Source organism: Schistocerca gregaria, chromosome 2 (assembly GCF_023897955.1).
Source record: "Schistocerca gregaria isolate iqSchGreg1 chromosome 2, iqSchGreg1.2, whole genome shotgun sequence".
Taxonomy (NCBI): Eukaryota; Metazoa; Arthropoda; class Insecta; order Orthoptera; family Acrididae; genus Schistocerca; species Schistocerca gregaria.
In genome coordinates, this window is record NC_064921.1 from 387,883,896 (window position 1) to 387,896,012 (window position 12,117).

The window sequence follows — 12,117 nt, forward strand, 5'->3', positions numbered from 1 at the left end:
ACTGCCTGCCTGCAACATTAATCTAGGAGAAAGAGATAGAAAACATGTATAAAACAATGCTTGATCAGGAGATTCAACATATTAATTGGATCAGTGTATAATTTTAAAACAAAAAGGTTTTTGTTGTTTCTGGTGATGCACTAAGCTTACTAAGTCACCGACCTGTAAATCTGTGTGGCTTAATAAATTGTCACAAATGAGCATCTCGTAACTGTGAACCCAGGGAAAGAACAATGTATACAACCTAGCACAAGCCTGCACGCAATACATATGCTGTCAGCAGATAGTGTGAGTTCAAAAAATTCAATGATTTGTGTGTTTAACTAGGGATAGTATGTGAGTTCGTCCTAATATTGACAATTGTGAGCCAAAACAGGCAAACAATGAATTCTGTATGTCTCATCAGCACTTCTAGCTGGTTTGTATGGGGTGAGGGGAATAAATGAAATAAAAACAACAAATGGACAGCCATTGCACTGTGTTTCTGAAAAGTGACTGTAGGCCTAGGAAGATTTATATCAGGTATCCACAATATGGCCATACTAAAATGCCTGATTTCATGTGTATTGCTCACCCTACATTTAACTACCATGCTGTCAGCCACTAAGAGGTTTCAGCAAAACTCCCTGTCATGCAGTCTTGTGAAATGCTGAACTATTCTCTTTGCTGTGGTGACAGTAGCACTTTCTCTCCGGTACAACAACTAATTTTTATTCAGTTGCTCATGACTGTACACCATTAGGATTTCAAAGGGAACATTCACATTTAATATTTGCATTATAAGAATTTTTTCACTTCATTTTCAATGAAGATGTTATTCTCAAACATATTTCAGAAAGCAGTCTCAAATTTCACATTTAAATACACAAAATTTATTTTCTGCCATTACCTTTGCTGTGTACAGCATTCAATGGTGTTCCCCTTTCTTCAAAAATTTCTTTTGTTTTAATTGATTCTGGGGAGAAGTGTTCCTCTATTATTTCCTCTTCAATCTTCAGTTTGTATTTTTCCTCAAGAGTACCACCTTTAATTTCTTGAGTTTCTTCTTGAGACTTATCCTTGTAATATTCTTCTTCCTTTTTTTCTAAGTTAGAATTTTCATATATAATACAAGTTGAAACAAGTGCACTTGAATTGCAACTAAATAATGGACTAACACATGGCAAATTCATTATTATCTACATGATACTACTCCATACCTAGAAATTACATGGTGTTAAAACAGTAACACAAAGGGGAAAAAAACTGCCATTCACAGTCCACAAACTTCACGAATCAAAACCTTCCATTGGTTGCAGCAAGCAAAGTGCAATTTAACAGGCACATGTGAATGTAAAACATTTTGGTAAAGCCATGACAATTATTAACATCCTTTTCAAAATGTGAAGCATACAAACTACTTGAGGTCAAGTAAAGCTCTGTTCTTTGTCTCAGATATCAAAATGTTGAAATACAGATTCCACTTCACTGAAGAAACTACTGTTTATCATTAAAACTTTAAACAATTATTTTGACATATAAGATCTGGATGGTTTTCAGTATATAGCTTTACCAAAGAAAGTCATAATTCTCTGTTTAACAAATAAATGATGCAGTCGTGCCAGCAATAAAATTCCAGCAGATTCCATAACAAGGAAGATACTACATAACAATCAAGACACATAAAACAATGACAGGTAACTCTAAAAGGAAGAAACCAGTTCTTGTGGCTTTCATTATTTTGTAAGACATCTAGAAACGCAATATGCAGTTACTCCTGTGTTCTCCAGTTTACCAAATACACATCTACAGTGTAAAACATGAACAAAAATTTCAACTTATTAGACTAGGTCACATAAGTGTCTAATACCACAATTATTTCCTTTGTAAACAGTAATTAATATTTTGGAAAACACAGGAATAAGATAAGTATTTCCATGCTTAAGTGATCTCATTCCATAACATCTATAAAATGTTTCAGTCACTTTCAGCATTCATTGGTGTCTTTTAATCTGCCATTCATGACATCAGGACAACACTTAACATAGTCATTACAACAACATTACTTACTGAATGATTACTGAGGACAGAGCGTTGCCTGGTATACTTCTTACTATTTTCACACAAAAAAAATTAAATTATTAAATATGTTAAAGTAAGATTAAACTGATGTTAACACCTATGTTTTTAATTAAAAATTATTTGTTAATGTATTTATGTGGTAGCGATCCTCAAGTAATAAAGAGTACCACATCTGCCGGCAAGTCAAAAAAATGAATGCGTTATTACAGTACCAACTGTTCAACATGGTCTAAGTATGCCTGTCAAAGTACTCACAGGTGGTCCACTTTTAAATGCCAATATTATGAAAAAGATAGATTGCTACTCACCACATATAGTGGTGATGTTGAGTTGACAAGCACAACAAAAAGACTGCTAAACATGTAAGTATTTGGCCAGAAGGCCTTCTTTGATGTGTACACACACACACACACACACACATTCATGCAATCGCAGCTCACACACACATAACTACTGTCTCCAGCTTGCGTTGGCAGCCAGAGACAGTCATCATGTATGTGTAAGCTGTGTGTGTGTGTGTGTGTGTGTGTGTGTGTGTGTGTGTGTGTGTATCAGAAGAAGACCTGGCCAAAAGCTTACATGCTTAGTAGTCTTTTTTTTGTGCCTGTCTGTGGTTCAACATCTCCACTAGATGGTGATCAGTTGTCTATTCTTTTCATAACACTGCCATTATTCCATCTAAATGCATCAAAACATATTTCTTACTGATGTGTAACAAGAATGATATAATCATTCATATGATAAAATCCAAGAATTATCATCTAAATTAAAAATAACATTCTCCCTTATAAAATCAGAGAATTCAGATGTCTAATTTACCACTTTTGTGATCTCCATATTATATAACTGACAACTTCATGAATCATAATACTAACGTCCAGTAATTTCTCTTTCATTTGTCATAATCATGCTATTTTGATCAGTGGAACAATAGATCTTATTGCATGAATGGTATAGTTGCATTCTAACTCCATGGATGTGGTGCCAAAGATACATACTGATGTAATATAATTCAATGTCTAATATACTTCACTTTCTTGACTAGGTGTAGACACCTTGTTCTGTTGCTGGTATTTGTTTACCACATTTTTGACCTAAACAATCCCAAATGTCATAATATTGCATTTAAGTATTCTACAAGGAAGTTTTTTGAATTGACCAGAGCTGATGCAGATGTTTCATTTCACGGAAACCACTCAGACCTCAAATGTATAATACCTAGTTTCTGTCTTTGATACTAGAACAGAAGTACTCACATCCTTTCCTCCATTTGTTTTCTCTACACTGTATTTTCCTTTGTGCCTTTATGTCCTCTGTATCAAGTAATTTTTCTTTCTCCATGTGTTGCTTATTTGCAGCTCTTTATTCCCTCCTCCCCCAATCAGACCATACCCCCATCCATCGATCCTCTCTCTCTATCTCTCTCTCTCTCTCTCTCTCTCTCTCTCTCTCTCTCTCTCTCTCTCCTCAGAGATCAATACCCCCCCCCCCCCCCCCTGCCCATATCACTCCCTGTCTTATACACCTAATCTACTTCCACATAGGCGTGAGTGCCTTTCCTTTGGGGATGGGGTGTAGAGAACTAAAGCTGGCAATAGAATAAAAGCTTGTAAGCTACTGTAATATTTTAAATCTTTTTATTATGGTTATGTTACATACATGGTTTGTATGGTTGTCCTCTTCATGTTTTTGTTTGTTTCTTGTTTACATTCTTGAATGCCCATTATAAAAATACCCGTTTCCTGTCCACAAAACTAAAGAAGGGCAAACACAGCCACAGATTACCAGAGAGTGAGCTGTTGGTAACTGAAAGTTAAACTAAAAATAAATCACAGGCTGCCAATGGAAATAAATGGACTTGTGAATCCTGGGATACTTATGAATACCTTTCTGTATTTCATATGCCTTCTGATTGAAAACATGGAGCTATTTTCATTTACAAAACTGAACTGCTCTGTCTGTTTATTGATTTCTGATGTGTACTTATTTGCATTGAGTCATGGTAAACACAATTTCATTCATGATGACATCCACAATTTGCATAGCTTTCACTGATGTCCTGAATAAAATACAAATATCATTCCTGAGATGAATGTACATCACTCTTACAGAAATACGGAAACCAGTAAATCAGCTTATTATGGTTATTTTCATGCCATTATGGCATATGGAATCATATTCTGGGGAAATCAGCCACTTGCTAGGAAAGTGCTATCTGCACAGAAAAGAGCCATAAGAATCATGAGTGGAGCGCACCCAAGAGCCACATGCAGAAATCTTTTTAAAGAACTTCAAATCTTCACATCCATTGCACAATATATATTCTCCTTGATGTGTTTCATAAGGGAAAAAAAGCCCCTCTTCAAACCTAATAGTGTTTATCATAATCATGATACTAGAAGAAAAGATGATATCCACTATGAGCCTGCAAACCTGAGTAAGGTACAGAAGGGGGTCCACTTCAGTGGTTGTAAGATTTTTAATGCCCTCCCTTCACAAATTAAGTGTTTAGTAGATGATGAGTTCTTGTTTAAGAAAAGCTTAAGGCAGTTCCTATTGCAAGGGTCATTTTATACTATAGAAGAGTTCCTGAACCATGATGAATAGTACCCTAGTACCTGTACGGATAAGTCTCAGATACATTTCCCACTCTTCATTTGTGATCCTGTATATCTATTATTCGTAAACATCTTAAGTTTTCAGTAGTATATTTTCTGTATGTACGTGTATAGAGTCTGTAATACTTAACTTTGTAACATTTATTTTTTGGTGATTTTAATTTGTAATGTTAATCTAAGCCATATAATTTTAATATGAATAATAGCAATACTTACAAAATACCATAATAAGTTTGTAAAACTGACACGTTCCATATCCTGTGATGTATTCACAACATGGATCACCGGAATACGAAATACATAAATAAATAAATAAATAAATAAATAAATAAATAATAAATAATAAAAACTCATTTGTAATTTTGTGGTGTAGTTTCACTGATTGCCACTGAATTGATCTGGCCTTCTTCTTGGCAGTCTCACAAGGATCGTGTCCATAATCTTCCTACAAAATGGTCAAGGCTACAGGATACAAAGTGGGACATTATCTTTAACAAGCATATTTCATAACTGGGTGACAGCTGTAATTTTCAGCATTTTTACCAAATGAGGTTTTTATCTGTTCTGATGCACGAAAAATAAATCCTACAGTGTACAACTAAATACAAGACAATAATTGGTCAGATGAATTATGAACACTGTTCTGCTTATAAAAGATCTAGAAGACTTCACGAGAGGTTCTTGAGCAAATGCACAGAAACAAAAAAGGTCACTGGAGTGGACTCTGATTTTCCCCTTGAAGGTTCAATGCAAGGTTTCAGAAAGTTTTCAGATGTTTCTTAACAAATAATGATGCTCATGTAAAAACTAATTTCTCTTGAAAAACTCTGTGTTGTAATATATGATCGAGCTACACAAAAAGGACAAAAAGATTGAACTACTTTATGAGGGATGTTCTGATGTATGACAAAGATTATTTTGTGTGTATGAGGGATGCTAGGAACGTATGTGCTATCAGAAATAACTAACTTAATAATGAAAATGTTTGAAGGAATTGTTTCAAAATTGTAAGCAACTGGTGTCAACATACTCCATGGGATCATTCACTGCAAAAGCAGCTTGCAATAACTTTGAATGAATAGTTTTTGGTAATGTATGTTTCCTTGACATAAGTTCAGAATCAGAATTCCTTATATCATCTCTTGTGTGTCCCAAGTACAGTTTCATTTTCCTTAAGAGGCGAAAATACATAAATAACATGTTTTATACTTACTGCTCACTTTTACAGTACTCTTTGTTGAAGAAGTTCCCATTTTATTCTCTGCTCTGGCTTCATATTCTCCTGCATCTGAGCTTTTGACCAATGTGAAACTCATACTGTAACTTTCTTTTCTTGTGGAATCCCTTGTGATTTTTATTCGCGCATCAGCACTTACTTCATTGCCATCCTTATACCTGCAATACCAGTGTTTCTTATTATGTATTTAATGTATCTATGTAGGTCACACACATTTTTCTGTTAAACTATGTTTTCCTGAAACATGAATAACATTAGGTGATGTCTAGCACAACTGGTCCTATCAGTGCATCATGACTTGTATTCATATACAACACTATTAAGCCACAGAAATGCACTTAGATATCTACAGTCTGTGAATGTAACAACACACTTTGGTCTGTGAACACTGAGAAGTGCATCTGTAAAGTCATGGTGCAGTTATGAACGTTTGTTATGGCTAACAGAAATGAAAGAAAAGGTGGAAAATTGTGCTACAGTATTGCAAAGAGTTTCTGTAGTATGATGTTCAATGGCGTGAGTGCACAGGTGATGACACAACACAACAATTCGTGTAGCAGCAGCAGATTAGGCCATGTCAGTCAAGATGTGGATGGTACACAGGAAAGTTCATTGTGTTCTGTGGCTTGCTAAATTCAAATCCGTGACCAATGTTCAATGTGAATATAATCGTGTGTGCTTGGATCCACTGCGTAGAAATAACATTAATAAGTTGGATAAGCAGTTGCAGAATACTGGCAGTTTATTGGAAAAACCCAATTCTGGTAGGCCTTTGGTAAGTGATAAGCCTGTAGAAGCTATATGGAATAGCTTCCTAAGAAGACCCAAAAAAACAGTGAGCATATGTGCTCGAGGATTAGGTCTATAAAACACTGCATCTGATAAGGTTTTAAACAATGCCTCCATTTTTGAGATACAAACTGAGTTGTTGCATGCTATTAAAAGTGATTGATAGAATCAAGGAATGCACGTTTGTTAAAACTATGCTTAATGAGGTCAACTTTGATGAACGATTTAACAAGAAGATTGCATTTAGCAATGAAGCCACATTCCATGTCAGTGATAACGTTCATAATGTTCCGCCACACAACGTTGGGTGGCTTGCGGAGTACAGACATAGATGTAGAACGTCAGAATAAGGGCTTCTGAAAATCCTTGTGCCCATGTTGAGCATCCTTGTGAATCAGCCTTTGTCGTAAAAGAACTACCTTGACATGTTGCAACTGTATGAGGTGCCACAATTTCCAGGTGTCATGTTTCAACAGGATGACTCTTGAAGTCATTGTCTCTCCTTACATTTAAAGCAGGTGCATGCCTCTCAGCCTGGGGACTGACTGACTTGCTCTGTCTTTCCAACATTACCTACCTCCTCAGTCCTTATCCCTCAAGGAAGGAACTATCAGTTGCAAAAATGAGAAAATTTGTATGCAGTATTTAGAATTTTGTTCTCTGGAGATAAGAAGTTGATAAGAATTGTGTCTCCTTATAATTATACAGACAGAAGCCTTCTTGGTTACCCAGGCCTGCCAACTCAAAGTTTGGCACAGATTTATTGATGACATCTTCATGATCTGGACCCACAGTGAAGAAGAACTCCAGAATTTCCTCTCCAACCTCAACTCCTGTGGTTCAATCAGATTCACCTGGTCCTACTCCAAAACCCATGCCACTTTCCTTGATGTTGACCTCCATCTGTCCAATGGCCAGCTTCACACATCCGTCCACATCAAACCCACCAACAAACAACAGTACCTCCATTATGACAGCTGCCACCCATTCCACATCAAATGGTCCCTTCCCTACAGCCTAGGCCTTCGTGGCAAACGAATCTGCTCCAGTCTGCAATCCCTGAACCATTACACCAACAACCTAAAAACAGCTTTTGCATCCCGCAACTACCCTTCCAACCTGCTACAGAAGCAAATAACCAGAGCCATTTCCTCATCCCCTAAAACCCAGAACCTCCCACAGAAGAACCACAAAAGTGCCCCACTTGTGACAGGATACTTCCTGGGACTGGATCAGACTCTGAATGTGGCTCTCCAGCAGGGATACGACTTCCTAAAATCCTGCCCCGAAATGAGATCCATCCTTCATGAAATCCTCCCCACTCCACCAAGAGTGTCTTTCCGCCATCAACCTAACCTTTGTAACCTCTTGGTTCATCCCTATGAAATCCCCAAACCAACTTCCCTACTCTCTGGCTCCTACCCTTGTAAGCGCCCCTGGTGTAAAACCTGTACTATGCACCCTCCCACCACCACCTACTCCAGTCCTGTAACCCGGAAGGTGTACACGATCGAAGACAGAGCCACGTGTGAAAGCACCCACGTGATTTACCAACCGACCTGCCTATACTGTGACGCTTTCTATGTGGGAATGACCAGCAACAAACTGTCCATTCGCATGAATGGACACAGGCAGACAGTGTTTGTTGGTAATGAGGATCACCCTGTGGCTAAACATGCCTTGGTGCACGGCCAGCACATCTTGACACAGTGTTGCACCGTCCGGGTTATCTTGATGCTTCCCACTAACACCAACCTGTCTGAACTCCAGAGATGGGAACTTGCCCTTCAATATATCCTCTCTTCTCGTTATCCACCAGGCTTCAATCTCCGCTAATTTCTAATTTCAAGTTGCCGCCGCTGATACCTCACCTGTATTTGAACAACATCTTTGCCTTTGTACTTCCGCCTCAACTGACATCTTGCCCAAACTCTTTGCCTTCAAATGTGTCTGCTTATGTGTGTATATGTGTGGATGGATATGTGTGTGTGTGCGAGTGTATACCTATCCTTTTTTCCCTCTAAGGTAAGTCTTTCCGCTCCCGGGATTGGAATGACTCCTTACCCTCTCCCTTAAAACCCACATCCTTTCGTCTTTCCCTCTCCTCCCCTCTTTCCTGAAGAAGCAACCGTTGGTTGCGAAAGCTAGAAATTTTGTGTGTGTGTTTGTGTGTTATTTTATTGTGCCTGTCTACCGGTGCTTCCCTGCTCGGTAAGTCTTGGAATCTTTGTTTTTAATATATTTTTCCCATGTGGAAGTTTCTTTCTATTATATATATTTTGACAGTACATCAAATATACCTTAGTGGAAAAACAAAGCAACACCACAACAAAAACTCACTATTTTAAGATTCTCAGTTTCAAAAGAAGAAACTGTTCTTGAATTAATTTACTGTTGTTCAGATACCATCTGCTACCCAATGTGGGAAATGATATTCTTTGGTTTCAAGCTACCACTTCATGATATTCTGCTTAACCAATGTATCATATGAAACTACTGAAAACCTGATTTGTGCTTACATAAAGAGTGCCGTATCAGTTTCACACCATTTTACAAGTAACTGGATGCATCAAATGTGAAGCACTTATTACAAATCTGTCAGACTTTGGTATTGTTAAGAAATTAAATTACAGTTGGGAAGCTTTTAAGGTTGGCATAAAATACAACAGGAGATTACTACAATGTATTTTTCACATATTTTGCATATAAAGTTTTGTATTCTTGTGTCACTATTTGGTAAAATAATTTTGTATTCATCAATGAAAACACAAACTGTAAATGTTCTGCAATAGTCAAGAAGGTAATATAGAGGTAATATTAATTGCTCAAAACTTTGAGTTAAATAATTATATTATAGCTGTAGTTGTAACTCACCATTTCACATTTGGCTCAGGATAAGCATCACATTCTATTGTCAGAGTCAAGCTGTCTCCTTCATCTACTTCGACATCTTTCAGAGGTTTTTTAAATTTTGGCTTGACTGAAAGGAGGAGTCAGATGATTTATCAATTAACCCTTTCATATTATGGAAATAAGGAACATGTGCCTTATTTGAGTACTTAAAAAAATCACCATAAGACAATATAATGTTGTTGTGGATATTCTGCAGTGATTTATATATTCAAATTGTCTGAATGACACAGTCTAGATCACAATGTTATTTATTTTCAGTTATCAGAATCAGACAGTAAAAACCATCTTGAGATCTACAAATTAATATTCAAAATTAAAAATAGCAATATGCTACATAAGTACTATAAATATGTCACACATTAAACTAAATACAATATACTATAAATAAATCACAAGGTTACCTAAAAAATGATGAAGATGTATGTAGGATATACCTAATTTTAATTTTTAACATTAACTTGTAGACCTTAAGACAGCCTACAAAGTTTGTGTGGAAAGTTATGTACTGGTGCTAATCTCATGCTCCTATTGGTCAGAGAGAAATCTAACAAACCAGACTGGGTAATGTGTTGTTAGCTTCACAACACGACCACCCCCTGTTTCCTCCTAGCTCCCAGAGAGTCTGGACGTGTCTCTACGTAAAACCATGTTGTGTGGTCTGGTTGAAATTGCAATGCAGCATTCACTCTAACAATGGTATGCAACCAAATTGTGTGTGACTCTTGGAAAATCTACTGGAGAAATAACTGCAATGTTGAACGGCCATTTGGAAATGAATGGGGTCACAGTTGTCATACCCCACATTGCCAAATCTTGGAAACTCCACCAAGACAATGTGCTCAGCCTACATCACATTCTTGGTTAGCCAATATGTGGTAAAAAGAACAGAATACCAGTGCTGCCCTGGCCCATCTATGGTGTTGATCTCACTCCACTGCTTAATACACCCTTCAAAGGACATCATTTTGAGACCATCAACAACATGAAAATTGCTGTTATTTGAGCCCTAAAGAATATTCCAACTCTGGGTTCCAGGATGTCGAAAATGCTTAGGAATCTCGCTGGTATAAATGTATTGAAGCAGTAGGGTCACAATACAAAGAATTTTGATTTTTGTACCATTCTAATAAATAAATTAGTTTTTATGTACTTGGTGACATTGCTTCCAAGACAGTTTTTGAATACTGGCTGAAACTGGTAATAATAAATAAAATTGTGATAGGCAAATGGCAATTAAAAGAAATAATAATAAATAAATAAAATTGTGATCCAGATCAATTTTAAATAAAATTTTAACACCTTATCTACAGTTCATTCACTGCAATGTATAAGCTAAAATTAACTATATGTGAAGCTTACACAATGAATTTTTACCTCTGCAAACTCTTTAAAATTTCATATAATGTTTTACTTAATTTGATGCAGCACAGTAAGTATGACAGATAATTAAAACAAATTCAGTTCTTTATTGAGTGAAGATATCAGATTATAAGATGTACAAAAATACAATTTTTTCACCAGATAGCTTTTGAAAAATTGGATAAGTATTTCATATTAGCTGGAATGCCATCTCTCAGCACAGGTCCCAGCATTTGGCAAGCAGTCAGCCATAACAAAAGCCACCTCTGCCTAGAATGCAGAGAGTGCATCTGTAGCAGTGGAAGGATTAAGCAAGCTATGGATTAATAAATGAAGAAAAATTAAGAGGTGATGAATTCTTAAGTATGCTGCCTGATGTGCACTCCATCAGTGGGTGTGTATAAAAGAACAGCCACCAGAGAGTATTAGTGTTGTTTGTGTTTAGTGTTGTTACCAGGCCTGCTAAATGATACAAGATGCATGAAGAACTTCAGATTTTGAGTGGCCACTGTGAAGGAGACAGAGATGCTCTGCACTCATGTGATATAATGCAATCAAAACTTAAGAGAGAATGAAAGGGATCTCGCTGTGGGTTTCCGTTTGACCAGCTGGTCAAATCGTGCAATACCCAGATTTGAGGGGCACCTGAATGTGACTGTGGCCCAATGTTGGACTGCAAGTTCAAAAGTAATAGCAGTGTGCACAGCTATAACACCAGGAGAAAGGATGGTCTTCACTATTCAGGGTTAAATCTGAGGGTTAAATCTGACTTTGGCACAGAAAGGGGTAAATTATGCTGCCACAAAAGTCTTTGGTCACCTACCAAACAGCATCAAAAGTCTGACAGATAGCCAAGTATTTAAAAATAAATTAAAATAATTTCTAGATGATAACTCCTTCTACTCATTGGCTGAATTTTTAGATATAAATTAAGGGGAGGGGGGAAACAACTTAAACATTAGTGATATGCAATATTTTGTGTAATGCAATATCTTGTACAGACAGCTTTTATTAACCTGACACATTCCGCATCATTACGAAGTGTCGTACTCAGTATCTATGGAACAAGTATTAATCTAATCTAATCTAATCTAATCTAATCTATGAGGGCAGGCATATTTGTCATCAATATTCCACTCG

The 12,117-nt window shown here is 36.8% G+C and overlaps 1 protein-coding gene across 2 annotated transcripts in view; it reads right to left on the bottom strand.

Annotated features, from left to right (window-relative positions):
- Positions 1-12,117, bottom strand: part of LOC126321023 (obscurin) — a 790,459-nt gene that overhangs the window by 305,559 nt on the left and 472,783 nt on the right. The window contains exons 26-28 of one of the 2 annotated variants that reach the window (XM_049994140.1): positions 9,580-9,685; positions 5,893-6,074; positions 890-1,084 (exon numbers count right to left, since the gene is read on the bottom strand). In XM_049994140.1, the coding sequence (XP_049850097.1) occupies positions 890-1,084; positions 5,893-6,074; positions 9,580-9,685 (483 nt within the window). The remainder of the gene's footprint in view (positions 1-889; positions 1,085-5,892; positions 6,075-9,579; positions 9,686-12,117) is intronic. The other variant, XM_049994141.1, reaches the window with a different exon arrangement.